General features: G+C 47.8%; 1 protein-coding gene across 5 annotated transcripts in view; it reads right to left on the reverse strand.

The window, feature by feature from the left end:
• PTPRA (protein tyrosine phosphatase receptor type A) overlaps window positions 1-26,519 on the reverse strand; it is a 246,022-nt gene that overhangs the window by 8,597 nt on the left and 210,906 nt on the right. For all 5 annotated transcript variants that reach the window (XM_075930988.2, XM_075930990.2, XM_075930991.2 and 2 more), the window contains 13 exons: window positions 25,144-25,280; window positions 20,822-20,912; window positions 19,855-19,931; window positions 16,488-16,524; window positions 14,956-15,053; window positions 14,074-14,193; window positions 11,421-11,587; window positions 9,520-9,655; window positions 7,946-8,095; window positions 6,205-6,298; window positions 4,864-4,940; window positions 874-1,008; window positions 231-356 (listed from right to left, as the gene is read on the reverse strand). In XM_075930988.2, the coding sequence (XP_075787103.2) occupies window positions 231-356; window positions 874-1,008; window positions 4,864-4,940; window positions 6,205-6,298; window positions 7,946-8,095; window positions 9,520-9,655; window positions 11,421-11,587; window positions 14,074-14,193; window positions 14,956-15,053; window positions 16,488-16,524; window positions 19,855-19,931; window positions 20,822-20,912; window positions 25,144-25,280 (1,445 nt within the window). The remainder of the gene's footprint in view (window positions 1-230; window positions 357-873; window positions 1,009-4,863; window positions 4,941-6,204; window positions 6,299-7,945; window positions 8,096-9,519; window positions 9,656-11,420; window positions 11,588-14,073; window positions 14,194-14,955; window positions 15,054-16,487; window positions 16,525-19,854; window positions 19,932-20,821; window positions 20,913-25,143; window positions 25,281-26,519) is intronic.

Below are 26,519 nucleotides of genomic sequence, written 5' to 3' on the forward strand. Positions count from 1 at the left end.
GGGGAAGGGTCAATGCAGGGTGTGTGTTAACAAGGGGGAAGGAGATTGGACAGTGGGGACTGGGGAGATAAGGGAGGGAACTGACAGTGGAGGTGTCATTTTGTAGGAGTTATGGAAGCTGCGGAGAGGCCTGGGGAAATCAGCATTCGAAGCAGAGCTGCAGGGGACCTCAGCACAGAAACAGAGATTAGCTACAGCTAATTCCGAGGGCGAGGGAGAGAGATTCCTACCCTGGTGTTTGTTACTAGCAGGTCCCGCACTGTGTAGCTCTCACATTCTTCTTCTTTTTTCAGCTCCATGGTGATGTCTCCATAGGACACGCAGCCATCAGAAGGCCAGTACTGGGCACATTTCTCCTGAGAAAGCATGAGAGGTGATAAGGGGAGAAACCGCCATGTGGCAGCATGAAATCCCAACTCCCCTTCCCAGCTTGAGGGATCTGCTAAGAGAAGGCTTTTCTAGACCAGCCATTGAATCTGGAGCTTGGGGGGCAACCAGGATGGTGCTCTCTAGCTGTGTGTGACAGGGATGTTGCTCTCCAAGGCCAGCACACAGGCAGTCACTAGGGAGTGACCATTTCGCTCCAGAGGTGTTTTGGGAGTGGAATGACTTTGGTTCCTGTCCTATCACCTCATGTCTGAAATTCAGAGAGTCTATAAGCATGTTAATCCTTTGAAACTAGAGACCAGGTAGCGCCACAAGGTTCGAGAGACAGACAGACAGACAAAGTTACATATACTAGGATGTGTCAGGAACAGGGAACAAGATTATGAAGGGGCTGTAGAGTCTTGCCATGATTTCCCCACCAGGGAATGAGCAGTAATGATGTTGCTTTCCCACCAGCTACAAGGTTAGTTATTCGCAGGCACTTACCTGGCCTCTCTCCTCTAGCTCTGTTAACATAACTATAGAGCAGGATTTCCACTCCCAGATCATCCTCCAGAAATCCTCTATCGTGTGCTGGAGAGGGCCTTGGCTGGCGATATACGAGTCCTTCTGGCGATAACCCTGCAATTTCAAGCCATGGTTGTTGGGACAGCAGAACTACATGCAGACTGGCAATCACCCCAGTGCTGTCAGCATCTGCAGCAGCAGCTATTCTGCCTGACACAGTCTAATGCTGCAGTGATCTCCCTCACAGCCCCTGCGAAAAGTTCATCCACAGAGAGATTACTATCAGATTAGGCAGAAGCACATGGAGAAGAACTGTGAGGGACTGGGAACAGTGGGCACCGCTGTGGGAACTCACTGGAAGTGTCCTGTGGGTGGATCACAGGCTCCAAAGCACAGCTCGTATGAAATCACAAAGCTCAGCGTCTCCCATTTCTCTCCCCACACCAGCCAGACCTCGAAATCCCTTCCTAGTAAGAAGTGAAAAACTTTGTCTTTGTTTGCCCAACTTGTTTGGTCTTGCGAGCTTGGCTGTCTTCTGCACACACATGAAAGGGGATCAGTGCTGCAACAAACCTTTTGCCTCTCCAGCTTCCAGGATCCAGTTTCCTTTTCATTCAGAAGCTGGACACTGGAACAATGTGTGAAGATTACCTGGGTGCAGGTCTCTTGCTGTGCAGCGCAAGGCCTTTACATCTCTTTGAGAGTCAGAAATGGCTCTTTACACCCCCCTGCCAGTGCAGAGTGGAATGGGGGGGAGGGGGCGACTCTCTTTGGAACGTGCCAGGTGACAGGGCTTCCACCACAGGGAGATTGTTCTACAGGATAATACGCCCCATTCCAGTCTCCCCTCTCATGTAGCCCCATTACTCTGGCTTATCCCCAGCACATCACCTGGGCAATTGCTTTTCCTTTCTGGCACCTACACGCTTGACGGATTTGAAGGCTGACTTTTGTCCCATTATCCATGTGTAAAATATCAAGATGGCAGCAGTCTTGCTCTGCCAAGGCTCTGCCCTCACTCATCTCCGCTCTGTCAGCTGTTATGCCTTGATCTGCTGCCTCAGCCATGGCCCCACGGCGAGTACTCACACTACAGGCTATTACTTAGACACAGCCAAACCCTTATCCCAGGGGTGGCCAACCCACGTCTCTTTGCTCAAAGAAATGCGACTCTTATGTTACGGCTTGTTCAGAGCCGCATGCCTGGACTGCTCACGGCTGCACTGTGCACGTGCCCCAGCGCCTGGAGGAAGACATGCATGTCTGTGGCTGCAGCGGCTCCAGTGGGACCCAGCATTGGGTTAGAGCAGGGAGGCTGGGGGTGCCTGGCTCTGGGGGAAATAAGGGGGAGGGCATTAGGTTAGAGCAGGGACACTGGGGGTGCCTGGCTCTGGGGGAGGGGTGGGTGCATTGAGTTAGAGCGGGGACGGGGACGGGACAAACACCTTAAACTCAAGTCTTCGTGGATGCAGAATAAGGCAGCCAACACAGATGTCATATTTAAATTCCAGGGCAAAAAAAGAATCAGCATGTACCTGGTTTACACTGTGTTTCTTAAAAGAAAATTGTTTGCCAGGCTGAAGCAATTATTCTGAGTCTCTCCCTCATTGTTTTTGAACCTCTCATATTTGCAGTCTGGGACAGAACTGAATTTTTAGAACTATAAAAGAAGCCATAATCTGCGTAAGTAAAAAAATGAGGAAACCATACCAGAGATCAACAGGTTGGAGTGAAATAGGCACTTCAAGTTGTGCTAATTTACTTCTCAGTTCAGTTTAATTTAAAAAACTCACAGGAAATAAGGCCATAGTGTTAAATTTAAAATACATGGTGGGGATACTTTTTTTTTTAAGTGTGAGACTATCACTGTATTTTCAAAAGTTTTTTTTTTTAATTTGATGTTTGTTCCTTGTCAAGTTCTCTGAAGATCAATGGACTAGCCATGAATTTTTTAAGTGACTAGTGATCTTTTTATTGGTTTTTAGTAAACGGTCTGGTCTCTAAATATTTGTTGTCTATTACTTATTTTCATTGGTAAATACAAAATACAAAATTTTCATTGTTGTATACGTTTAAATCTGTACCCTAGTGTTGAATGTGAGCCAATTAGTAAATTATTAACTGATCATTAGTAGCCAATCAGCAGACTAGATAACTCTCTGTTTGGTATTCTACAACAGAACCAAAGCATCCTGTAGTGTTATTTTTAGTAAAGAACTAGAGACTTAGGTTTTGTCTACACGAGAAAATGGTTCAGATTTAACTACGCTGCATTAGAAACTGATGTAGTTAAACATCTGACTGTCACTTGTAGGGACCCTCACATTCTAGTTCCAAGTGCCCACACAAGGAGGTGGCACTAATTTAACCAATTTGGCCTCTAAAATAACATAGTTACATCAGGACCAGATCTTACTGTTTCTGTAAAGGAAAGCTCAAGTCTCCAGCGAGCCAGTGATGAGCTATACTTGGCTAATTAGAGCCAACAATCCACAGTGATGGTCCAAATTAAAAATCTGATGTCTTTGGAAATAAGGCTCTAGTCTGCTAAATATTAATCCTGGGAACCAGAACACAGCTAGGGCTGCCCAATAATAAACTCAACTGTTTTTCTCCTCCTCTTTGCATGTTTTGTTTTTGCTACAGAGTGACAAAATCCACCACTATCAAACAAACAAAAAAGTTAGAAGCTTCTTGGGACCCTGAAGAGAATCTGCTTCTAGGAGGTCATAAGGAAGCCTTTGATTCACTTCAAATGCTATAGAAAAAGGTTACTCTGGGTCCAGATCTAACCTACCAATTTTACGTTTGATGTAGCTTTTACTATGAATTTTAACAAGAGAGGAGCAAAAATCAGGCCTACACTGTAACGCAATTTCCATGCAGGATGGCAACTGCTGTTCCACAACCAAAACAACTTTTGACAGTCAAAGTTTCTGTTCTTTTCCATAAAAGCTCCTTTATGAGGACACAGACGCTTAGTCATTTGGAGCGAGTCTGTCAAGCAAAGTTCAGTAGAGGCAGGAAATTGAATTCTGCACAAGCTGCCTACATCACATCATGGGCTCTCTGACAGATTCATGACAAACCCACGATGCTAGGACACCAGCTGGGCTGCTTGTACTGTGATCCGTTTGGAATGGAGCGAGTGTAGTGACAGGTCAGCATAGCGGGACCCGTCCATTATGGATAATACTCATCAGAAAATTACAATAGCAGGGCATTATGAATACGAAACAGCACCTTTCTCCTCGCAGTCACTGGCTCGAATCTCGCCCAGGACAGTTACTATGAAAAATGACTTGGCTTTGGGACCGACTGTCACCTGCGGGGGGGGTGGGGGGGGGGGTAGAGACAGGATTAGGTGTCAGAAGACCTAGGTCCTATAGCACGAACTTACTGTGTGTGTAGATGAATGCTCATGCGAGGCTTACCACTGATGTCAGCAGGACTACTGGTCAGCAAGGGCTGTGCAGTCTAGCCTCAGTGAGCAGGTCACTTACCCTTTCAGCCTTGTTTCCTCTAGTCAGAGGATAATGAGACTGATCTGCTTTTGTCAAGGGCTTCGAGATCTCTGTGCTACATTGCATTGTCTGGTGGATGCTCAGTGGACAAATGAGAGGCGCTTGTGGTCCCAGTTCTATGCCTAGAAGATAGGTACCCACACTGCAACGCTATTGGACTTGTGGGGGGACACAGCAGGGGCCTTTGGCATGGATGTTGAGACTGAACTTGCCCTGTGATGCATCTTTTCAGGTCACGATGAAGCACATGGGGGGGGCAGCATGGAAACGCAGGTGGCCTCTGCCTAAGCTCCAGTGCCCCGTCAGCCTAGCACCTTCCACCAGATCTAAATACAATAAAAATCCCTAAAAAGGAAGTGTTTCGAGACCAGGCCCAGCATGGCTATGGGGACCAGCGTGAGGTGGAGGCTGTAGAGTCCATGGATAGAAGGAAATAAAAACTTACGTCAATAAAGGACGCATTGACATAGTCTGTGTTCTCTTCGCCTCTCTTCACTGGAATGATCACTCGATTGAACTCATCTGAAATAGAAGCCAGACAAGCAGGTTGGCGCTTGGGGGACATTTTCAAAACGCAGACATTTGCTAGTCAGGCATCAGCCTTAGGATGACAGTTAACACAGCCACAAGCGCACCGTCCAATTGGGACAGCTGAGGGGAAGGATGGCTCAGTGAAGAGGGAGCTAGTTCGGAACTTGGGAGACCTCCACTGAGTTCCATGCTGTTCCACAGACTCCTTGTGTGACCCTGGGCATGTCACTTAGTTTTTCTGTACCTCAGTTACCCATCCATGGAATGGAGAGAGTGGCATTTCCCTACCTCAAAGCGGTGTTACATGGATACATTCATTAAAGGCAGGATAATGATAACGGACAGTTGTCCCAGACAACTATCAGTTTAGGAGACACATGGAATGCAAATGATGGATAAGACAGAAAAAAACTGGCATGGCAGGTTGTCTGGCTCAGGCTCTGTCTACTTGCAGTCTACTTTGTGCTGTGCAATCAGTCATCACTTCTAGCCTGCTTCTCACCAACTCCAAGAAGTGTGAGCACATGGCCTGCCTCAGGCTGAGCTGGCCCTAACAAGCAGGCTTTGCCCAGGTGGAGGGAATGAATGTAGAAGTCACAAGATCACACGTGATGCTGAAGCCGTTATAACAGGAGATATAAAAGGCAGTGAGTGCTCAGTCAGGGAGAGTATGGAAAGAGAGATTCAAGGGAGCAGGAGAGCTGCTCTGCACTGAGTCACAGGCCCCTAAGCTTCCAGGCAAAAGGTAGGGAGCTGCTAGAGGAAAGCCTGGGCAGGAGCAGGTGTAAGAGCCCTCCACCAGGGTGTGAGCCAACTGTGAAGGCTGGGGGAAGTTTTCCACTCTGTTAATAATCAAGCGTCCAAAAAGGGAGAGTGTTACTGAGGAAACACTTGTTGAGTGACATTTTCTAAACTAGAGAAGGGGAACCGAGGCAAGGGCAGGGCCCAAAGCCAGACTGGGTAAGTCCAGCTACAGCTCTAATGCTCTGGTGCCTCTCCACTGGCTTCCCACTCACGTCAGGATCCACTTCAAACTTACCTCCTTTGTTTTCAAAACCTTCCATCTTAGGCTCACCACTCTGCTCCCTCCACTCAGTGGCTCCTCCCCTGCCCTCCACTGACTATGGCTGCTGCAAGAGCCACCTCCTCTGCAGCTCCTGATGCCTCTTGTCCTCCCAAATGACTCACCCTCTGTATTGCTTCGTTTGTCCCCTGAATGGGTTTTTGTCCTGGGCAGGATGGAAGAAACACTCACATGGAATTATTTGAAGCACCCTGTTTTTCTTCATGTTTGCCGGCAGGTTGCCTGTTCTCATCTTGTCATTCTGGATTTTGATTGAAGTTAGTTTCTGCATAGGGGGAATATAAAATCAACCCACAATTTTAAGTGACCAAAAGAGGCCAAGAGCACAACCCTCAAAATGCCTCACAACAGTCCAAGCCAACCACCCCGGGCCTGCTCAGGCTCTGTTGCAATCAAGCCAATTGCTGAGTCCGAATGAATCACCGTGAGCCAGCAGTGCCAGCCGCTGGGATATGCTGCAGCAGAAGGAATTCATGTTTCCACCACTGTTACTCCAAGCCAGCGGTTTTCAAACTTTTTCTCTCAGGACCCAGTTGAAGAAGAGTGCCGATGTCCACAAGACAACCTAATTTGACTAGAGTGTAGTCTCCGGGGTGGGGCTGAGGATGAGAGCTTAGGGCATTGGAGGGGATCTGGCTGGGGGGAGGGGGGTCAGGGCTAGGGCAGGAGGGGCTTACCTTGAGCGGCTCTCAGTCCGCAGTGCAGCGGGGAGGGGAGGGGCTAAGGCAGCTTCCTACCGCTCCTGGCACTGCAGACCAGGCTGCCCCCCAGAAGGAGCTGGAAGTAGGTTCCCAGCCAATGGGAGTGTGGAGCTAGTGCTTGGGGCAGGGGCAGTGTGTGGGGCCCTGTGCACTCTCCCTCTCCATCGTACCTAGGAGCTGGGCCTGTTGCCGGCCACTTCTGGGGGGCAGCACAGGCAGGGAGCTGCTTAAGCATCCCCAATGGTCACCTGATCCCCCTGCAACAACACCACCCAGTGCCCGACATTCCACCGCCCAGTCCTGGGTCGCGACCCTAAGTTTGAAAACCACTGAGCTAGGCCATCCCTCCCCTCTTAACTAATGAGCACTGATGTAGGTCTTTGCATGATGCCATTGCCTGGGCCGCCTCACGTGCAATGAAGCTATCAGATCTACAACCTCCCTACCCCTCCAGACTCACAGGGATGGTCAGCAGGCTTGGCTCAATTCCTAGCTCTGTCAAAGATTCCCAATGTGGCCTTGGGCCAGTCACTTCGTCTCTAGGGGGCTCCCGTGGCCCATCTGTCAGACTGGGATAGTAACTGTTCCCTATTGCTGATCTCTGCAAGACACCACAGTAATGGGGGCCAGAAATGTGGCCAGACAGAGAGAACACACTCTGCTTTACCGTGTTCTCAGCCCTGTCTCCTGGCAGGTCCTGGCTGTTGATCTGGAACTCAGCAGTAGGAAGGCAGGGGGCACAAGGAGCTCGGGCCAAGGATCAGGGAGTGTTTTGGATTTGAAGCAAAACTTGCTCCTGTCAGGAGCCCTGGTCCGTGCTTCTCTGCTGACAGCTGCTTTCTCTCATCTTTGGGCTAGCCTGCCCTACGTGACTCCTCCAAGCCCTCTGACCAGCTGGCTTGCAGGTGTTATTTACAGAGAAACTGCACTGGCTCCTCCACACACACTCCAGAGCAATGTTCCTCTGGGGAAAGGCCTTGGGAGCGCAAGGCTCCCTTGTATTAGATATTTAAGGAGCAAACAGACCAGGCAAGCAGCAGAAGGCTGCTCTCTCTGCAGGACACTGCCTATCAGTGCCTTGTGGAGCCTGGCTGTTACTCTCCCTGGAGACCCTGCTGGTTCAGGAGGGGATTGGCTGCCAGGTTCACGAGTCACCTGCCCTGGTCTCTCTCTGCAAAGGCACTGAGCCAGCACGGCTTGGGCACAGCTACCTTGAACTCCTCCTCCAGACCGTTGCTGCTGGTCCCTGGCACTTTGTTGTAGATTTTCTGGAGGTGGGTCTCTAGCGAGGTCACTTCCAGCTCTGTGTCTCCATACAGATAGTGCTCCAGAAGTGCTTGGTAGATAAACACATATTGCATCTGAAAAGGAAGGGAGGGGTTCAATACAGTACGAGGGTGCAGCTTCCGTACCATGCCCTGAATCAACTCCCTGTTTTTCGGCTGACCATGCTCTAGGATAGAGCACAGGAAGGGTGGAAGCCTAGAGCCCAGTCACCCACAACACACAACCACTGACCACACCAGACACATTTGGAGCCTGATCTTTTTCCATTCACATCATTGGGAACTTCCCCCTTTCCTCCCGTCCAATCTGGGAGAGGACAAAACTCTTGTAATGTGCTCTCAGTGACCTTCTACAGAGCAGGGCCATGGGCTGGCAGATCAGAAGATGCTCACAGCCGAAGGAAACAGGCGGAGGGAACCCAGGCAGACCTGGTATGCACAGAACAATGGAGAGTGGCTCAGAGAGAAGCACTGGTGTGTAACACAGCTAGCTATTCACATGCAGCGAGCTGGAGCAACAGGACTTCCCCTGTCCAACGAGAGGAGGGAACACCACATGCTCTGTTTAAATGGCTGCTGCTAAAGACTGTTCAGGTTGGGCTCCCAGACACGGATGAACTCCAAACCAGAGGCTACTTTTTAGAACATTGACCTTGCCCTCACTGTGCCTCACAGTCCCTGCCTGTAAACTGGAGATTGAGACCCCTGCTTGCTACACACAGGCTTAGTTAAGGTTTGCAGTGGACGTGGGGATCCCTGCATGAAGGCTGCTACAGAACAGTGATGAACCAACTGTGCGGTGTGTCCCCTGGGGGGGAAGCCAAGCAGCCATGCCAGGTGGCTCATGCCAGCTCCTCCTGGGAGCAGGGAGAGTGTACCACTCCACCCCCTTCCTCACTTCAGGAGGCCACCCAGACTGTAGGACAGTTGCTTCTCCCAGCAGGCTCCACACCAGTGTTGGCTCTGCCCCCAGAAATCTTCCCACACACCTTCCCCCACCCTAAAAACTCAAGAGGGGAGGGGCACAGGGGCAGGTAATGTCCCAGTCCTAGTAACACAGCCTGACTGCAAGGGAGAAGCAGCCTCCTGCTGAGGAAGCCATGGCTGCGTAGTAATGGAAGGGGGCATGGACAGATTTTGTCCATGTGAAGGGAGGAGAATGACTGGAAGTTTCCCCAGCTGCTACAGATGGAGAAGTGTTATCAGCTAGCCTCCAGTCACAGGTAGAAGTTAGAAAGTGCCACGGTCTGAAGGAATGAATGCAGGTTCTGGAACTTCGTACATCTGTCTCTGTCACCTACTTGGCTGTGTGCCCTTGGGCAAGTCACTTGATCTGCCTATGCCTCGGTACCTCTATTTTACAGGAGGAGCGAGATGGACCCACCTCACCAGGGTGCTGAAATTGATAAGCTGCTGTCTGCAGAGTGCTCAGAGCGTGGGAAGTGGTATGTGAGTGCCCAGTGTTACAGAGCTACATCCATCCATTGCAGCGGACTTACATCTGTCTGTACCATTTGACAGCGCTGAGCCCGGATCCGACTCACGAAACCATACACGTCCACCTTCCTCTCTGCGTGCATCATGTCCAGCATGGCGTCAATGACAATAAAAGTGCCTGTGCGTCCGACTCCAGCACTGAAACAGCAGAGGGGGCAGGAGGTCAGTGCAGCTGGCACTGGAGTGTGGTCCCCTTCCACTGCTCAGGGCAGGTTAGCTGCTGTGCAAAGCAACAGAAAGAGACTAGAGGCTACCACACCTCACCTGAGGCAGCAGCAGCTCATACCCAGCTACAACAGGGGTTATTCTCAGGTGCAAAGGCCACAGCTGAGACAGACATTTGTAGACTCCAACAATCCCACCCCACGGGACTCTGAGCACATGGGAGCACAGAGCAGGCCACAGGTGGCATGTCTATGTAACCACCACCAGACAGATTTGAACCTGGGACCTCTGGAGCTGAGTATAGGAGCCTCTACCCTTTGAGGTAAAAGCCAGCTGGCCCCCTGCCCATGCTGTAGAGGTCTCTTGATCTTAACTGTTGCTGTGGTCTAGGTACCACTTGCATTGCTCAGTAACCACACTAGGTGTGTGGGTTACACCTACACTGGGGAGTTATTTCAAAATAACTCCCTTTTATTTCAAAACAAGAAGGCGAGTGTCCACACTACCAAGCCTGTTATTCTGAAATAACCCAGTAGTGTAGACATAGCTAGGGAGCCCTGCAGTCAGTTCAGACTGGAGGAGTATTGAAGTGCTGCTTGCCCTTCTGCACCCACTTTCCCTCTAGCCTGCCCTCCCCCTCTATAGGGCTGGGCCCATGGCAGCCAGTCGCTTTGACAGGTCAGGGCCCAGCTCTGTTGCTCCTCTCGGCCTCTGGCCACGTCTGGGCTCCTGTTCTCAGTGCTCAATTCTCAATGTATCAACGGGGGGGTAAGGGGTGAGCCCATGTGACTCGGTGGAAGCGTATCTAGAGCTGAAGAGGCTCAGGGTGGGTCTTTGCACCTGCTCTGACTCATGCAGACCCCTTGGAGTTGCAAGCTTGAGCCCTGTCTGGGAGCCTGAGGGAGACGCACTGAGTGCCATGCACTACAGGGGCGTGGGGGCTGATGAACATTTGGGCTGCAAGAAGGATTTGTCCAACGTCCTCAATCCAATCTTCTCTAGCCCACCCTGTTATGCTGGCTGCCGCTCTCCTTGCTAGAGATGGCAGTTCTGCTAGGTCCTTATAGTTTGTGAAGGAAGAAAGCAGCTACAGAAGGGAACAGCATTACAGGCAGCACTGTCTCATGGCCAGAGCCAACTGCTGGCTCTGCCATTCATTTACCATCATGACTCTGAGCAAATCAAGGTGGTGAGCTGTGCCCAGCTGGCTTCCCCTCCCTTGCAGTGCTCTGGAACTTGGGAGGGAGGAGGAAGAGGAGGCATGCTGTATATCAAATACAGGGGACATTACCCCAGGCAAGCTCTGCAGCTTGTTAGTCCGGGTACAGAGAAAGCATGGAGCTCATTGCTGTGTCTGGGATCCATGCCACCAAGGGTTAAAGAGCAAATCTCAAAAGCAGGAGGCTGGGATATTCTAGCCTGCTGTCTCCAGAGAGCAGCCAGCTGAGCTGTTACTACTACTCTTGCTAGCCACAGGCAATTTTCGTTGCTCACATGAGGCCTGTGTTTAGGAAGTGAATGGGCAGGGCTCTCGGCCCAGCTCCCCATGCATGTGATTTGCGTGTGACTATGGCTGTTGCTTGCACTTGTATGGTGAATCCAGCATCAGGTGGCCAGGACCAGCTTTGCCACCTTCTGCAGGAGATAGAACAGGTTTTCCGGGGAGTCCCCAAGAGCAGCCAGGCAGAGACATGTGGGGGAGGGAGGTGTTCTCTGGGAGATGTGGCTCTGGACTCACCTGCAGTGTACGACGATTGCCCCTGCATACTGGGGGTTGCATGTCTTCACCTTCTTTAGGAACTTCAGCATCCCGATGGGGGTGAAGGGGACTCCAAAGTCAGGCCAGCTGGTGAAGTGGAACTGGGTCACCAAGCGCTGAGGCTTTTTGTTTGTGACATCACCTACCTGCGGGGGGAAGCACACGCCATGGTTACTATCAGATACTCAGCTTCTTTACCTTTCCCCAGGAACAGAGAGGAGCTTCCAGTTTGGGGGGAGGGGGCGAGAGCTGATTTGGGGGTTCAGAGCTGGTTCTAAAGGCTGCTTACCTTACACCTCAGTGTTTCTAAAGTTCTAGGACACACTGATGTCAATGGAGCTAGGCCAACCTCCACAAGCTGAGGCAGTGTCTCCTGGGGTTTACTGAGGGAGGGGACAGAAACTAGATGGGCCCCCAACTCCTCTAAGGCTTTCTGGATCCTGCAATTGCACGATAGTTGTCACTCTCAATAAATACAGTGGTGAGGGGGACTCCAAACTCAGAAGCCAATTTTTGGGGTGGCCAGGAATCCTGATGGCTACTTGATTCCTACCCCAGGGATTTCAGTATGCATTTCAAGCTGAATCAAATGAGGTCAAAACCACATTTCACTTTTACATAACCTGAAGGCATAAAGTGACTCAGCATTCCAAAAAGTGGAAACCAGATCAAACTTCAAAGAATGAATGTAAACAAATAACAAAATCAGAAAGGCCAAGGCATAAGATGAAATCAAAGTAGCTAGGAACAAAAAACAACATGTAAACATTCTGCAAATACATTAAGCAAGAAGAGGACTACCAAGGACCAGGTAGGCCCATTACTCAATGAGGGAGAAAAACAATAACAGAAAATGTGGAAATGAGAAACGTGCTTAATGACTTCTTTGTTTTAGTTTTCACCAAGAGGTTTGGTGGCGATTGGATGTTAACATATTGAATACCAGTGATAGTGAGGGAGGATCAGAGGCTAAAATAAGGAAAGAACAAGTTAAAAATTACTTAGACAAATTAGATGCTTTCAAGTAACCAGAGCATAAGGAAATCCATCCTAGAATATTCAAGAACCTGACCGAGGAGATAATTGAGCCAGTAGCAATTATTTCTGAAAAGTCACAGAAGACGGCAGAAATTCCAAGACTGGAAAATATAGTGCCTATCTATAAAAAGAAAAATAATACAACCTAGAGAATTACAACCAGTCAGCTTAACTTCTGTATCTGGAAATATAATGAAGCACATAAGCAATCAATTTGGAAACATCTAAAATAAGGTGATAAGTAACAATCTGCATGGACCTGTCAAACCAACCTGATCACTTTCTTTGTCAGGGTAACAATCCTTGAGGATAAGGGGGAAGCAGTAGACGTAGTAGATCTTGACTTTAGTAAAGCTTTCGATATTGTCGCGCATGACCTCCTCATAAACAAACTAGGGAAATGCAACCTAGATGAAGCTACAAGGTGGGTGCAAAATTGGTTGGAAAACCATTCACAGAAATCAGTTATCAATGGTTCACAGTTATGCTTGAAGGGCACGACGAGTGGGGCTCCGCAGAGATCAGTTCTGGGTTCGTTTCTGTTCAATATCTTTATCAATGATTTAGACAATGGCCTATAGAGTACATTGATAAAGTCTGCGGACAATATTAAGCTGGGAGGGATGCTTTGTAGCATAGGATTAAAATTCAAAATGATCTGGACAAACTGGAGAAATGGTCTGAGGTAAACAGGATGAAGTTTAATAAGGACAAATGCAAAGTGCTCCACTTAGGAAGGAACAATCAATTTCACACATACTGAATGGGAAGTGACTGTCTAGGAAGGAGTACTATAGAAAGGGATCTAAGGGTCATAGTGGACCACAAGCTAAATATGAGTGAATGGTGTAACACTTCTGCAACAGCAATCTGGGACATATTAGCTGCAATATCATAAACAAGACAGGAAAAGTAATTCTTCTGCTTTACTCTGTGCTTGATTAAGCCTCAACTGAAGTATTGTGTCCAGTTCTGAGTGTCACATTTCAGGAAAAAAGTGAACTGGAGAAAGTCCAGAGAAGAGCAACAAAAATTATTAAAGGTCTGGGACTCAGGAGATCAAAGATCAATTCCCAACTCTATCTGCCCCATTTCCACATGCAACTGTGCTACCTGCACATGTAGAACTGTGTATGCTAAAGTATTAAAGCAAAACTGGTCCATCCTCAGATACTCAGCTGTTGTAAATCAGTAAATCTCCAATGTTGCCAACAGAGCGATACAGATCTACGGCATCTGAGCAGTTGGTCTTAAATAACTAAGCTGATTTAAGTGCAAAAAGCTCTGGTGAAAACAAAGAGAGGACTCTAGTTATTTCACTCTCAAAACTCAGGGTGCAATTAGTAACACAAGAAGAGCTATTTTTAAAAAGTATATATTTTTTTTTATCATGACTGCGTCCTTCAAATGGGCACGCAAACCATCCCTATCTACTGATCCCTAGCAAGAACATGCCCCTAGGAGGCATTGTGAAAGTTGAGGTCTGTAGCAATTCAAACAATCCTTGCTACAGGCAGGAGCACCCTAGTTCTCGCCTGCTTTCTGTGATGGAAAATGGTGAGCGGAGTGAAGGGATGTAACTGAACCATGGTACCTGTTGAATGCAGAACTTTCGCACTGTGTAGTCAACCAAGACTGTCACATCCTCCACAGATACCCGGATGTTTCCGTAAGTCCAGCAGCCCTGGTCTGGCCAGTACTGAGCACATTTGCACTGGAAAGAAATGACAGATAGGCAAGGCAAGGCATTATTTCAGGGAACGTCTCTGGTCTCTGTTATGCAATAGGGCAAACTAGAAGATCACAGTGGTCCCTTCTGGGCTTATAATCTATGAAAGCCCAGTATCTAAAGACCCAAGGATGAGCTAGTACAAGTACATAGGAATTGCCATCTTGGACCAATTCCTCAGAGCCTAGCAGCGCTCTATGGGTTATGCTGTTTTACACCAGCTGAAGACCTGGTCCTCTATCCTGGTTCCCGTTGAAGACAAGGGGAGTTTGGCCAAGTGTCAAGGGGAGCAGATTCGGCCCTGACCATTTGCTTCCTTGTGTGTGGAGTGTATGTTTGTCATATCTGTTAAGGGTAGGGGTGCTATGGGGAAATGTGCAGAAGCTCATGTATCAATTACACCTGCAGACCCCAACACATGGCTAACGTGCAGCTCTTTGTCCCTTTCTAGTGGCTGGTCAGATATAAAGTGTTCAAGTTTACTACTGCCTGCAGGCTAGCAAGTGGGAGCTGTCAGTGCAGGCAGAGATTTATGCTTTTAGATTCAGAAGTCCCATGTTCAGTCTCATGGACAGCCCTTCTAGGGACTTTGTTCCATGGGTACGTAAAAGTGACAGAACTGCTTGCCTAGCTGCCTAGCTTGCATGTATTTGTCCAGGGTGTGGCAGGCCCAGCCGTTCCCTATGTCTCCATTCATCACCACAGCAGACGAAAGTGTCCACGAGGGCAGTATTCCCTGACAGTCACCTCTTTTCTCTCTTTCAGGTTGGTCACCATGACAATTGTCGCTGTGTTCTGCTCCCAAATCATTCTCCAGAAATCATTTACTGTTTCTTCTTTTGGTCCTAAAAAGACAAAACCCAAACACAGGTATTGTACACTGGAAGGGCACGTCACCCAGATGGATCTTCTCCTAGTAAAAACCAGCAGGGAGGGGCGCGTACAGAGTTGTTAATGACAGTGCAGTAATAAAATAGGGTTTCCATGTTTTGCCACAAAGTGGCAGCAAAGGGCTCTCAGAGTCCTCTAATACTATAACTGTATATTTAAAAGGGACTGGACACATTTTATGACCAGTAAGAAAACTTAGGAGTCCTGACTGCTGTGCTTTAACGGCAAGATCTTCCTTAAACATGGTACAGGCCATCCTTGCTATAAGTCTAAGAGACGTTCCAAAAATCTTGGACTTATAGCGAAACAGTGGGGAATTTTTTTCCCGCAGCTGACTTCCATTTGTGCAAATTGTTTTTTTTTTGGGGGGGGGGGCACAACTTAAGAGCAGGGAATGGGAGGACTTACAACACAGCAGTTCCTACAAGTGGAACGGATGCATACCAGGGTGACTTATAGCGGGGACACCCTGTACTCACGAGTAGAGTCCTACATGGATACAAAAGTTGTATCTGCATCCAGTCTGCACAAATGGTGCACAGAAGTAGACACTCATGGATTTGCAGGGTTCTCTCATAGGAGTAGTTACTGACCACCCACCAGACAAGCTGATGAACTATAACTAAACATCCTGACTCAAACCCCAGGTTATGTCTGGGCTGAGCAACACATGGAACAGGCTTTGCCTTCACCAATGGTGGCCTGGCTGAATGCCAGGCCCATCTTCTAGCGCAGGGGTCTCAAACTCATTTACCTTTCGGCCACAGTGCCAGTCTTCAAATCCTCCTACTGGGCCAGCACCCCTCTGTGGCCAGACTCTGGGGATGGGTGGGGACTCTGTGCTCCCCCTCCACACATCTCCCAGCCCTGCCTGCCAGCCAGCCCACACTCCCCTTGTGCATCCCCTGGTCCAACCTACCACTCCCAGGAGATTTAAACAAATCCCAGGGGCCCTCAGTGCCACCACCGATAGCATAGTGGGGCTAGAGTGGCTTCCAGCTGCTAGCTCTGTGCCCTGTGGCACATCCCTGTGGTCCAGGAGAAGTGTGCGCAAAGCCGTCCTGTCCATAGGATGGTTTGGTGTGGCTGCCCCAGGCCCTGCACTTCGGGGGGCCTTGCGGCAGCCACCCCAACTGTCCTATGGATGGGATGGTCCCCCAAACTCAGATTAGCACTGAACTTGCATGTGGGCATGGCACAGACCTACAATCTGTCCACACTGTGGTGTTTCCTACATTTCCAACTCAGACTCCTGGATTTTGACCTGAATGCACCAGAGCAGTTGAGCCACTAGTCCAATGCCACAGTTTCAAAGATCAGGGAAGAATCACCCCCTACCACAGTGATACTGTCTTGACATAGTAACCAGAATAGCCTTGAGATTTTACCTTGTGCAGCAATAAACTTGTTTTTATCTTGGTATCCCTGCAGAGACACAAAAAGAAAAAGGAACATCATAATGAAAGAGCAGCCTTTCTCCAAGACAAAGCTGGCTGCACCTCTCCCCCCCACCCTCCGGAGCATTATGCCACACGTTCACATCTGCAAGCACACAAGCATTCCCATTTGAAGACCACATAACATCGCTCTCTCAACTTCTAGCAGCTTGGTAGCATCCACATAAGAGGAACCTTGTATTAGGGCTGCAGAGTCACTTGTTAATCCTAAACTTAAACAACAAATGGTCTGGTAGCGCTTTAAAGACTAGCAAAACATGGAGATGGTACCATGAGCTTTCGTGAGCACAGCCCACTTTTTTTTAAGTTTATTCTGTACAAACTAACTCAGCTCCCCCCTGAAGCATGTTAATCCTAGTTCTCAGAGCTGAAAGGAATCTTTCCCCATTAGCCGCAACCGCAATGCAGTTCCTGTTGGATACGGTGTTCTTCATTTGCTTCTCACCCAGCTGTAAAATGTTAAAAAGTGGTTTCTGTGTTGCAGCCCAGAGATGGCTGCAATTACATGGAGGGTGGAGTGGTCTATTTTTATAATACAGCAACTTTCGTCTTGAAGGGCCCCACGTCACTTTTGTAACTCTTTTTACTCTAATCTAACCTCTCCTAAAACTGCAAAATACATTGCGAATCTTTGGGATGACAAGTGGCATTACAAATATTATACACTATTCCGCCAGTGCTTAGCTTAAACGTGGAATGGGTGAGCGCAGGAAGCACTGAGTTCTAGCAGCCTGTGGCAGAGCACGCTTCTAGCAGAAAAGGTAGAATGTGGCTTCTGGAATTAGGGATGTAAAATCCCAGTTAATCAGCCAACTGGCAAAAAGTTAGATTAACTGACTATAGCCTTAGGTTAACCAACCTAACATTTAACCAGTTAACCGACTAAAGCAGGATCCGAGGTGAGGACTGCTCCACTCTGATGGAGCAGCCCTTAGCCCATGGGGCTCATGCCCCCAGCCCTGCGCTGGAGCTGGCTGCCAGCTTCCAACCCCTACCAGAGAAGCCCCTGCCTGTAGCGGACAGGGGCTGTTCTGGACGAGAGCAGCCCCTGTCCGCAGCAAGCCCCCTGTCTGCAGCAGGCAGGGAGTTGCTCCACTCTTCTCTGGTTACCAGTTAACCGGAATCGGTAAGTATTACCCGCTTAGAGTGATGATTACCAGTTAACCGTTCAAATCCCTATGTGGAACCCTGACCTCATACCTAAGCAGACATGCTAAGAATGCAGGACAGCACAGCAGAGTGTACAGGAGGCCAAGAGTCATGACTTGTTGCCAGATGGTTAATAAACTGAGCTGACATTCTTGTACTCCACTGCTGACCTGCCCACTGTTCCCAACAACCAGTCTAACCCCCAAACTCACCAGCACAGGCCCAGCACTGTGCAGAGCAGGCTTGGCGGGAGAAATGGTGCCTGAATGAGACAAGGACCATGATCCAAAGGTCCCCTTCCTGGAGAAAGTATTGTCTGGCCTTGTATGATCTGGGGATTCACTGTATTTGCCCATCGAAGGGCCTGAAATTAGGTATTGCCTCCAAAACACAGGCATAGTGATGTGTGATAACCTTATAGCAGAGCTCAGGCACCGCAGGCTGAGCGCTATCAGTGCCCACACAAGTCAACACAGACTCTACAGACTCCTGGCTGGAGTGTTTAAAGGGGTCTTGCTTTTCTTCATGATGCCAATTTGTATTTTGGAGAGAATAAAATGGATTTCATGTTTTGAACTGCATTCCTGCATCACCTTGCTTCTCTTTGGGTGCATTAGTACTCCTTTTAAAATGCATGGAATACACATTGCTACTTTTAATAGTAATTATCGTGACAATTAATATCTGCATTACCTTTGCATCAATAGTTCCCAACTGATTAGGGGCTCTGTGTGCTAAGTGCCGTACATATACATTGTAAAACAGTCCGCTCCCTGAAAAGTCTACCATCTAAGTAGACAAACAGTGGAAGAAAATAAAGTATTGTTATCTTCATTATAGAGATGAGAAACTGAGGCACTGATAAAAATGACTTGCCCAAGGTCACACAGGAAATCAGTGGCAGTCATCAACTGAACCCAAATCTCCTGAGTCCCATGCTTAGTGTCCTACCCACAAGATCATCTGTGCAATGATTATGCTTTATTGTTTATTTAAAGGGACACTGTGCTCTGGGAATATGTCTATAAACAGGACTCTGGATTAACTGCTTACTTAATGACCTTCCACAAAACAGGACACATTTCATGCATCGATGTAGACATTTGTCAAGGTAATGGGGCTGCAAACTCAATCTGGCATCTAAAAATCAAGCAAGCTACATTTTTTCTATGCACTTCACTGTGTTTCATTAGCAAAAGCCACAATCCCCCTATCCCATCCGAGTCAGGAGCAAATCTCTCACAGACTCCAATCGGAGAAGAACAGATCTAAAGGGGCTGTAAGCAGAATTTAGCTGGCCAGCTGGTTGTTTTTTCATGCACTTTGTTTCCAGTCTTGCAAGCCCTTTGGCTGCATGGCTTCCACTAACTACAAAGGGAGCTCTGATCATGAAGGAATTGCAAGACTGGGTCCTCAGTAATTTATAGATTTACAAGGCTGGATGGGACTATTAGATCATCTAGTCTGACTTCCTGTGATAACACTGACCAGAGAACTACACAATTACCTCTGCAGTGAACCCAGTAATTGGTTACGGATATATCTTCCAGAACGGTATCCAGTCTTGATTTGAAGACATCAAAAGACCTCTGCCTATGATGTACCATAATCCAAAACTATCCCAAGGGGTTTGTTCCAATGGTTAATCACCTACACTTAAACTTTGTCTTTCAACCAGAGATGACCACAAAGCTGCTCCTAAAAATGAAAGCTAAGTTCCACAACATTCCAGCGAGTAAGGTATTATCTACTTGATGGATGGGGAAACAGGCACAAAGAGATATGGCCAAGGTACACAACAGATCGGTGGTAGAACAAGCAACAGAGATGTTGGCTCTTGGCCCCTCGATCCAAGACCACATTCCCTTTGGCTGTATGAAACTCCCTTTTCCAACGCTATATTGACACTACAGCATTGACAACAGAATGCTTGGCCAATGAACTAAGCAGACGTGAGAAAGAGAGAGGGGGAGTATCAAGTGGCCATTCCTTAGCAGTTCATTTCCTGACTATAACCACGTTCCGTGTAAGGCACATGTGTAATGGCTAGCCTCACTCCATGTGAAACGGGCCACCATACGACCAGGCACATCAGGTTGATATTTATTCTTCAAACCAAATCGGTAACAAAGTCCATGAAGGAACTTACATTAATGAAGGAGGCGTTAATGTAATCTGAATCCGGGACACCTTCAACGGGAGTCAGATGAACCCTGGAATGATCATCTGGAGAAAAATCAAAACTATGCATTAAAAATGAAACAGATGTTAATGAACTTCTGATTATCTGACTGGGGCCTTGGGCAGAGGAAGCCGGGGGCTGGATCAGTTCCCAAGGTTTCACTTCACTGCATAAGTAGAAAATTTTATGCATTGAAGTCATCACATGCTTAAGTCTAGAGAAGTGAAATTTTGCATAGGAAAGGCTTCCTTCTGCAAAGCGCATACATGCAAAAGGGTCCCACACCCAGGACTCATCCAACTCGTGACCATGCAAACACATTGTCTATCTCCTGTTACATTCCAGCAGCAGAGTTCTTGGCCCTTGCTCTTCTTCTCTCCATTTAATTTGGTATGTTCCCCACCCTCCAACCACCACCTGTGCTCTAGCTACTGCCTATGATGTACCATAATGTACGCCTGCATTCTTCCAGGCTAAAACTGGCCAGTGTAGCATGTGTAAGCAGGCCTTGTCTCTGGAAGACTTTTCAAATACGTTAGCTAAGAAGTGCAAAGACGACACTTTAAATCCAAGTCTAGACAAGCTGTAGGAATGAGAGGGGAGTTCACTCTCCAGGGCCAATTCAATCCTGGCCACGAGGGGTCCTAAAACCAGCAGGGACACATGTCCAATAGAAACTGGCCTGATCCTTTCCCACTTGGGCTACAGCTGCAGGGAGCTCTTTTTACTATATGTTATCTACAGGTAGATGAGACGAAGCAGCCTGCATAGAGGTGGGAACCAACCTCATCTCTCCAGCAAGCCTGTTACACTCCCCACTTCCATCCATACTAGCCATACCAAATGGAGAAACAGACCAACAGCAGCAGTGATTGGTTGTGCCCCCCGTCACTCCCCAAGCCTCAACGGAACTGCACTGGGAGCAAATACATACAGGGCAAAATGTTGACATATCTGTTCTTCTCTTTGTTCTCCTCCTTGGAGGCAGCTTCGCATGTGGCCTGGATGGGACATGCTGGGAGAGCCTGAAAGGGCAGGAGAAATGCGATTTTCTGTTATACTTCCACAGTATGCAAGAGGAGAGCGTGTCACTGCAGTAAACATAAACCAATCAGCTCTTCTATACAGTGATGAGCCCTGCTGTATCTCAAGGAGCCTTCATCCAAGATCTCAAAGGCAGTAAGCCAGTAGCCTCTCATTTGGTGGAAAATGAGGCATGGTGGTTACGTGATTTACCTAAGGTGACACAATGGAAGTGACAGAACTGGAAGAGCTAGGAATAGGACCCATGAGCCCTGACTCTGACCCGTGGCTCTTACCTCTGGGCAAACACTGCTCCCTACAGAACGGATCCCTCTCAAAAGGAAATGGTCTCCTGTTGCTCAAGGCTCATCTCCCTGTGCCCTCCAGAGAAGCTAGATCAGGAAAGGAAGGGGAAGGGGCAACAAGTGTTTCTGCAACAGCAAAGGGATCACAGTAAACAGCCCAGGACACCACTTAATGCAACTCTATTCTGCTGAGCTCTTACATAGATACAATGGGAGGCCCTTAGGCAGGATGGCCAGGGGATGCCCCCCCCCCAAGACTTGAGGCTCCCCATCCCTTCTCCCAAAGCCAAAAGGCACGATTGAGTTACTAGGGTTTCACAGCACCAGTAATGCTCAGTCCCTTTTATGAAGTGCGTTGAGATCTATGGCTGCTCTACGGCTACTGCCGAGTGGCAGGCCAGCATGTCTCTGCTAGCACTATGCACAGAGGCAGTTCACTTCCTAACACAGACATCTCAAGATGGAAAATGGTTAATGAATAATGAGACTGTCTAGCTGGAGAGGGAGGCGATGGAACAGACGCTCAAATAACTGTTTACACAAGCTCAGGCCTCCCTGCGGGGAGCAAATCTTCACTTAGCGTGAAATACGATGCCATATTATCCAGAAACACAAGATGGCAGTAAATCCTCCTCTTAACACAAACTGGACCATCCCGTCAGCACATCTGAGACAGGGTAGGTGCAGCTCAGCTCTTTCCGTGTTACCTCAGGTTCATGAATCAGTGCCACCAGTGACAGAGCAGACTAAATTAGGGCTTGGTGCTGGCTGGTCAGCCCCATGTCCCATGAGTCACTTCCACCCCATATCAGATGGGTGGAACATTCTATGGCTAATGAGCCAATTTTGGGTCCAGGGCGTGGGGCATGTTATCTTTAAACTAATAAAGTCAAATGAATTGTGTGCTGATTGAAGAATAATAGCCTGATCTCTCTGGAAAGTAACATCCTCTCTCCAAAGAGCACAAACAGCAACTGAGGAAGCTTGCCTATGCATCTCCTTCCCAGGTGCCATGAGGGATTCATTCTCTATTGCCCACACAGTCCTGGGTTTCTCTGGCAAGATGGCCACCTGGCGCTAACTGTGCTAGTGCGGTGATGCAGATCCATCTCCAGTGGGAACTGGACTGACCCCTACTGAGTTGTCCCATGTGAGCCTCCAAACAGGTTGCAGAGAGTGACAACTTTCAATCACAGTAGATCAATATGATCACAATGTGATTTAGTCCAACACCAAGGGAAATAGCAGGTATTTAGGATTGAGGGTAAAGAGTAGGGTTTCTCAACACTGGTGACCTTATGCAGCTCACTAGCTCACTGTGTGTCTTCCTCTACTGGCTGGTCCACACAAGAGGATAGAACCTACTGCTGCTACCGACTGGAGTTACTCCTTTAGTTCAAGGGACAGAGGCCTATGCTTTCCTGGGTGAAATTAAATTCTCATCAGAAATGATCTCAAAGAAGTTTAGTGACTGCACTGACATTCAGAAATATTGAAATGCAACCACTTCTGCAGCGCAGAGCAGTAACCAACCGGCCCAAGAGTTGGGAGAGGGGAAATTTTTTGTTAGGGCACAAGGCATTCTAACAGTAAGGTATTGTAATTCTACAGCCAAGGTCTTGTGTATCCTGGGGAATGCTGGACCTAAATTCTACAACTCAGTGCTGAAAACATTGTACCAGTTCTGGAAGAGTTTCTTGATTAATCATTATAATGGAGAATCCATTTGGTACAGCAGCTCCTAAGTGATTTATTTTGATAAATAATTCAGTTATTTTACTTTGCTCCCTACATTACTAATTTCCAGTGTCCCACAGATTTTTGTATTTGTAAGGCTTAACTACATCAGTGGTGTTGTCAGGGACTGCTGTGGGCTTTGCCAGCTGCATACAGGGCAGCTGAGTGCAGGCCCTTTGGGAGGCATGGGAGACAATTTGGGATTGTGAGAAAAGCACAATATTTGCATGTGTCAGCAGAAGGAATGGTGGTGAAAGTGGCAGCAGTTTCAATGGTCACCACTGAGTTTGAGTTAATACCACATTGAAATAAATAACTAGGACAGTTCCTCTTTCACTTACAGGTCCTGTTTTTGACAGTCTGGAGGCTCTAGAGGGCAGTGCTGCATTGTTTTAACATTCATGTCCTGTCTTTAAGATTTTCTTTGCAGCCATAAAGACTAGAAAAATGAAGCTTGCCTTTTAGAGCCCTGTTCCACAGCCATGGAAGCACAGCATACACAGGGTCTTGTTTGTAGCATCTCTATTGAGATTAAGAACATAAGACTGGCCACACCGGGTCACATCAATAGCCCATCTAGCCCAGTATCTTATCTTCCAACAGCGGCCAGTGCCAGATGCTTCAGAGGGAACGAGCAGAACAGAATAATTATTGAGTGATCTGTCCCGCCCCCCAGTCCCAGTGTCTGGCAGTCAGTCTCTCTCTATTTTCTAAACAGAGAGATTTAAGCCTCCCACACTTCTGTGAGGTAGGTGTTCTTATCTCTGCTTTGCAGGTGGATACACGGAAACACAAACAAATGAAGCAGTGACTTGTCCAAGGTGACTCGGGGCAGAGCTGGGAATCGTTTTCAGATCGATTCACTCCCAGTCCCACTGTCTAATCACTAGACATGGCTCGCTCTCCTTTAGCTCTCTACAGGCTCAGAGAATGTGGAATCCCACATGTGCTGCTCCAAGGTCAGATCTTCTGACGCTGGACACCATGGGCAGTAGGTGAAGGCCCAGCTGGGGAAGGCAAGTCCCAACTCCACCCCTTCTACCTGAGGTCCTGCCCCTTCAGTAATCTCCCCCCATGGAGCCCCAACCCCAGCCCTCAATAGCTCAAGACCCCTTAGTATCACCATCCCAGGGGTAGCATTGCTCTACCCTTCCCAGGTGGCCAGAGTGCCAGGTAGCTGAAGACCAGGTGCAGCCAGGCCATGGCTCCAGCCCTCACATGCATCTGGGGAGCATAGGCAATTTTGGGAAGGTAATGTTTTCCCTTGCCCAGTTACCTGCTGCCCATGCTGAATACCTGTTACTGGAAGCAGAGACCTATTCATTATCTTATCAGCACAATTACACCTCTTCAATCCTGTCATCATCCCATCATGGCTAACACTGAACATAGCTGGAAATGCTACAGAGGAGGAGCTCCTAATGGAACTAAAATTGTTGTCACGCCCTAGGTTTAAATACATAATGCAAGGACTTATTTTAACCAAGGAAACCGGAAGATGCAGGGGAAGAGGGAGTAAAGGAATCTGGAAGGAGCCCAAGCAGCAGGTCAAGCTGGGGAAACCTGACAGCCCTGCTAATCCAGAGCAGCTGTGTGTGTGGACAACAGACACAAACCAGGTACGCTTTCACACACAGAGAATGGGACACCTTTCCACTGTTTTTGACCCATGTTGCCCAGCCAGAAATGTATCAACCTATTCACTTGTTGATTGGTATGGAACATATAAAGGTGCATTTGCAATCAGTAACCAGTACTGAAAAAAACTGGTCGGTGTGTCTGTGCACCACTGCTCCCTGCTGGATAAGAGCAGATTGCTTTATTGTAGGCCACAGATCCTATACCTCCAACAACTATCCTTTAAACCTAGGCAGTTGGGGCCTGTAATGAGGAGACAGGCGAATGAGAATTCTATCTTTGTAACTGAAATTCTTGGTGGGCATGGCATGTAGCATAGCAACAACTATGAAGTTCCTAGTGGGTGATAGTGTGGTTACAATATTGTAACTGCATCTAACACTGTTTGCTTTGCAGAGCTACAGAAAAACCGTCTCAATTAGCTCAAGACGTGACTGGTAGCCTGGCCTGGTTTGGCTCGATCTGTTAAGAGAGTACTTCGACCTTTCACTGTTCTATCCAGCACCATCCCTTGGCATGACTGAACCAGGTTCAGATGATAGGATCAACTCACGTTGAATTCTTCCCGGAAGAGTTTATTATCGTCTGCCATTCGCCGGTTAATCTCTTCTTCCAATTTATCCACAGGCAGTGGCGGGTACTTCCTGTTGGTGCTGGGAGATCTGGCAAGCAGCGGCATGCTCTGAGGCTCTGTAATATTATATCCACACTATTACAACTGGATTCATTTCTCCAGTGACACCGTCCTGGCAAAGCCAAGCCAAGGGGGTGCCCGAATTATGTTTGGTAAATTTACAGTGCAATTTTGCATCCACAGGAGCTGCCACTAAGGATGTCTGAATGCTTTGCAAACGTTAATACATTAACTCTTTCAACTTCCCTGTGAGTTGCATATTATTGTTCCCCATTTTAAAGAACTACAACAGAGTACAATCAAGGCTAAATTTTTGACCCTGGATACCTAAAGTTAAGTTACTTAAATAAATACATATTATGTGGGAAAAGGTTTACCAGTCATACTATACACTCTTTTTGTATAACTCTCCCTCCTGGAGACATGAATTCTGGTAGAAGAATAGCCTGTTTTAGTTACGTAGAAACTGTTTTCCAAGCAACATTAGTTAAGCCAAAAAAAAAACCCTCTCTCAGAAGAGAGAGACTGGCCACATGGGGGTTATAGCAATGTAAATACAGAAATTTAAATTCACAATTTAGTTTACATCAGTATAAGGTTTTTATACAGACAAGGCCTTAAGCATCAACATAAACAGGCTGGTTTTTAGGCTTAACGTGCTACTGATACCATGCAGATGGGCTCAAGTTCAAGGCTCTAAACACAATTCAGAGGAGCAGAACACACATTACAGCTCTTATTTAGGTGACTACTTCAGGCACTCAACTGTGAAAGTTTTGGCCCATAGTCACAAGCAAGTCAACCGCAGAGAAGGAAAGGGAAGCCTGGTGCCATGACTCATAGTCATGGGCCTTAGAAGGAACTCGCGATGAATTTTTAAAATGGGGAGTGTACACTTTTTTGGCTACCTTAGGATGGAAAAAAGAAATCTCAAAGAGTTTAAAAAATAGAACAGTATATGTATGTGTGTGTGTGTGGGGGGGGGGGGGGGGGGGGGGGGGGGGGGAGGGGTATTTCCTGTATTTTTTTTAAGCTCAGAGAAATATCAGAAGTGTCAAACCTGGTCTCCCTTGGTTTTGCTGGATGACCTCCTACGAAGGCCCACAGAGGTTTATCCAGCTCTTAGCCTTGAACTAAAGCCGTTAAAGCTGAAACTTTAACAAAGATGTCTTTTCTCCAAAATGTTCAAAACAGGACTTAAAACAAGTACAGCCGCTCTCTGACTTATGAACCGGTTACAGACCAAGCAATTGGTCATAACTCGGTTCATTTACAAGTCAGATCCCATTGAGTTA

This window comes from Pelodiscus sinensis, chromosome 4, assembly GCF_052426305.1.
Source record: "Pelodiscus sinensis isolate ZL-2025 chromosome 4, ASM5242630v1, whole genome shotgun sequence".
In the NCBI taxonomy this organism is placed as follows: Eukaryota; Metazoa; Chordata; order Testudines; family Trionychidae; genus Pelodiscus; species Pelodiscus sinensis.